Source organism: Rhincodon typus, chromosome 21 (genome assembly GCF_021869965.1).
Source record: "Rhincodon typus isolate 14 chromosome 21, sRhiTyp1.1, whole genome shotgun sequence".
NCBI classification, from domain to species: domain Eukaryota; kingdom Metazoa; phylum Chordata; class Chondrichthyes; order Orectolobiformes; family Rhincodontidae; genus Rhincodon; species Rhincodon typus.
This window is the reverse complement of record NC_063352.1, coordinates 32,732,273-32,736,483: the sequence shown is the minus strand read 5'-3', so window position 1 is coordinate 32,736,483 and position 4,211 is coordinate 32,732,273. Positions and strand designations below refer to the sequence as shown.

Genomic DNA, 4,211 nt, shown 5'->3' with positions numbered 1-4,211 from the left:
CCCGTTCACAGACCGATCCCGGGATCCACTCCCCCGTTCACAGACCGATCCCGGGATCCACTCCCCCGTTCAGATCTGGAGAGGGACTCTTATCTCCACTGACCAGGATTCTGGCCGAGGACAGTGCTACCTGTGCAGTCTGGGACCTACCTGCCGGGGTTTGGTGAGCGTCCCATCCACATCAAAGAGGCACAGGACCCTCCTGCTGCTGCTGCTGCTGCTGCTGCCGCCGCCGCCGCCGCCGCCACAGCCGACCTCCGCCGCTGCCATCTTGCTGCTAGGTCACCACCGGCTCCAGGAAAGGCTCAGAGCGCAGGCGTCATCGAGCTGAATCCTGGGAGTTGTAGTTCCTGACGTGAGCGGAACACGGCCGGGACTGTGAACTACAACTCTCGGCATGCACAGCGCTCGGGGTCGTTGCTGAGGAAGTGGAGCGTGACTGACCGTTGCGGTGTTTTCAGGCCGGTCAATAACTCTCCGGTTCGGTGTCTCTAGGCCGGTCAATAACTCCCTGGTTCTGCTTCTACGATCTCGGGTTGCTTTTGGATGTAATGCGATGTGTAGGTTTCCCCTGGGCCGGGTAAGTGTTCCCGCTGTCTCTGTGTCTGAGCTTGGTCCCATGGAGGCTCAGCCGGGAGCTGCAGGCTCTCAACCAGCCCTGTCGTCTTGGTCACTCTATGGCGACTTTACCTTTGAGTTTCTCCAACAATTTTTTGTTTCAGATCTTCAGTTTTATTTTAGTGTATAACTCGCTGCTACATCTCCTCCAGGTGTGCCCATCCGGAATTAGTTCTGCTAAAGGAAACAAAAACAGACCTTTCTCTAGCAATTTCTGTTTTTTTTGTTAACCTTTACAGCTAATAGTAATAATATAAATTATTTGAATATTTCTAATTGTTATCCATTTAGAAAGTGGATACTTTATTCTTTACATTATACAGTACATCGACTAAACATAAGATATATTTCATCAAATTTAAAAGTTTGGTTAGAGGCATTAGTTTTGTGAACTGGAGCCCTTTCAGAGGACATCATTTCCCAGAGGCACTGTACCTCAGAGGTTCCTGCAGTGTGGAAAGAGGCCATTTGACCCATCGAGTCTGCACCGACCCTTCGAAGAACATCTCACCCACACTACCCTCAGCCTATCCCCGTGACTCCACATTTACCATGACTAACCCACCTAGCCTGCACACCGCGGGGGTTTTTTTTTTGTTTAAATCACAGCCAATCTACCTGACAACCGGAGCGCCCAGAGGAAACCCACGCAGATACAGAGAGAACTTGCAAACTCCACACGGTCACCCAAGCAGCAGTGCTAACACTGAACCACCCCGCCGCCCCTCATCTGGGGTCTGTGCATAGAAAACAGAAAGACGCTCATGGTGTAATCGATAGGGTGAAAGTAGTGGTTATAGTGCGCTGGAAAATTTTTATGAAGTAGAAATTTGTTTTATGCGAAATGTACATGCTTTGCATTTGGGGAACCAAAGGAACAATCAATATCTGTTCCAAATCTCATACTGATAATTTCATTTGGAAAAACATGAAATTGTTTGCATTTTTGCAATATTAATAGTTTAAAATCATGCATCATCAGTCTATGTGCTTTTCAGATTTTGTAAATCTCTTAATTGTTGCTTAATTATGATTTGAGGTGTGGTTTATTTAAGTAACAGTTCTTGATATTTACAAGTAGAGGTTATACACTCAATTGCACACTCGTGCTTTGCATTCACATGGATTTTCTTTTTGTTGAAGGCTTTGGCTTTTAATAGCATACTCCATTATTGTCAGACAACTTGCCAGGCAAGATCGTTGTTATTTCTGTTTGCCTCAAGTACCCAGAAAAAGTTCGCTACTTTTGGTTGGCCGCTCAAGACTTGTGCTGCACAATATCTTCAAGCAACAAAGTTTCATCTTAAAGCATATGAAAGATGTGTTATGTCACAAGTACAGATTCAACACAGGCAAATGTCTGTAAATGTGCAGGAACACGGGATGGAGCCAAAGCCCAAATTTCCAGACAATGAACACTTCACAATGATATATAGGTTTCATGGAATAAGATTCTTGAGAGCTGTTTCAAAGCTAAAAGTACTGCAGACTGGCATAACTGTTGCTCTTGTACCTACGTTTTATTATTTTTACCTGCAGGAACAAGTACAAAATACTCTCCTTACTTATATTACTGGATTATCAGGTTTTGCCGTCGTCATGCTTTATTTCATGAGTTACTATTTAAGACGATTCATAGGGATGCTGTACATAAATGACTCTGGAACCACTTTGAAGGTTTCACATTTGACTTTTTGGGGAAGGAGAAATGATTTTTATGTCTCTGTTGAAGATGTCATGCCTCTTGGAGACACAGGGGACACAGCAAATGAAATTATTCTGCAGTTTAAACAATATAATAAAACTGAGGTTTTCTATTTCACGGTTAAGTTTGGGCAGGTAGTTGATAAGCAAAAATTCCTACAAGTGTTTGGTAATATTCATTAAATTTTACTCACTAGCATCCTGATGTAATTTGTAACATTTTGTTGGATGAATTTAACATTTGCTTAAATGTTGAAATAAACTAAGCCATGGTGAAATCAGGCAGATAACGTTCTTAAATATTTAGATCCACAATTTCTTGCAGTATAAATGCAAACCTCATTGGCATTATGACCCATGTATCTCCTAATCCAGTTACTGGAGTTAACCTTTTTGAGATGCCAACTGTTGTGGTACAAGCTTTCTCTCCCTATCCTTGGATTTGTGGTGGAGGTAGTTTCTGTAGGTGGATAACAGCAGCCTGAATTTATAAAGCACTTTTAGTATTGCGAGACTTCCTCAGATTCCAATGCCAAGAGACAGTGTGTTACAACTGTCTGCCTTTGTATAGAGTATCTCCGTGACCTCCCATATTCAGTAGTCATGCAAGATTTTGGGCAGTATAGTGGCTCATTGGTAAGCACTGCTGCCTCACAGGGCCAGGGATTTGAGTTTGATTCCACATCCAGGCAACACTGCAGACTCCACACAGACATTCTCCCCTTGTCTACGTGGGTTTCCTCTGGTCTCCTCCCACAGTCCAAAGATGTGCAGGTTAGGTGGGTTAGCCATGGTAAATTCAGGGTTACAGGGATAGGGTGGATTGTGGGTGGGGGGGTGCTGGTTGGGATGCTCTTTGGAGGGTCGGTGTGGACTTGATGGGCCAAAAGGCCTGCTCCCACATTATAGGGATTCTGTGAAGATGTCATCTCTCTGTTGCAGCAGACCAGGGGCCAGAAGCATAAATATTAAAAGCTGTAGGCATTTGCAATCCCAGCCTAACTTTGCCATGATTCTAAAGCTGTAGCAGTTGGCAATTTTCAGTCACAATTTAACATGGTTCCTCTTTCCTCTTCTAGCAGTTTGTTCTGTTCTGCGTGGTGTTCGCATGTTTTTCAAGTTGTGTTCAATTGCCAGAGCAAGGTCTGTAAGTGCCTGGATGTACCCGTAACAGTACGAGTATTTAAATGACCAAAAACAGCAGAAAGACCTGTACATTACTAAGCCTTTTAATATTAAAAGCTCCAGTTCAATTGTGCTGGCAGTCAAAAGCAGTAATCCAGCAACTAAGATGTAAACCACGAATAATCCCCTTAAATAACCCTGTTGGTGGCATTTATGACATTTAACGTGGTGAGCTGTGAGAGGTTCAGACACACCCCAATCTGTCTTCCTCACTTGATGCTAGCAGTCATTCACTGTGCATGTGCATGCCTCTATCAAGATGTCTTGTGGACTGCCCATCAGAAGTGTGCATGTAAATCTCAGATGCTGTTTTGAGCAATAGGAGGCAATGTAGTGACTAAAAATATATACTACTGAGTCCAATGTTACAAATGGATGGTTAGTTTTCTTTGGCACTAGATTTTTGGTCACAAAAACCTGGATGCCTAAGATTTATTCAGTGTTTGAAGCAGATTTGCAATTTGCTATCAAACCTAAGCATTGCAAGAAGGCTTTTTATTTAATCCTTTCACGTTGCCAAATCCTACGGTGATCATAACTGTTTAAAAGCCTTAGTGAGTAGACATTTTGGAGATTGTTTCATAAATTCATAGTCTGAGATGTTAGGAAGTACTTCTACCCACACACACTGTGGTAGATGTTGGAACACTCTTCCACAAATGGCAGTGGATGCTGAATCTGTTGTTCATTTTTAAATTTGAGAT

At 43.2% G+C, this 4,211-nt stretch overlaps 2 protein-coding genes across 2 annotated transcripts in view; one reads left to right on the top strand and one right to left on the bottom strand.

Annotated features, from left to right (window-relative positions):
• Positions 1-365, bottom strand: part of pmm2 (phosphomannomutase 2) — a 24,575-nt gene extending 24,210 nt beyond the window's left edge. Inside the window, exon 1 of the mRNA XM_020526995.2 lies at positions 151-365. Coding sequence (XP_020382584.2) covers positions 151-270 — 120 coding nt within the window. The 5' untranslated portion in view covers positions 271-365. The remainder of the gene's footprint in view (positions 1-150) is intronic.
• Positions 328-3,121, top strand: tmem186 (transmembrane protein 186). The gene is made up of 2 exons (XM_020526996.2): positions 328-580; positions 1,762-3,121. Exons 1-2 carry the CDS (start codon positions 557-559, stop codon positions 2,503-2,505), a joined length of 768 nt encoding a protein of 255 aa, XP_020382585.2. The 5' UTR covers positions 328-556; the 3' UTR covers positions 2,506-3,121.
• Positions 3,122-4,211: the final 1,090 nt, after the last annotated feature.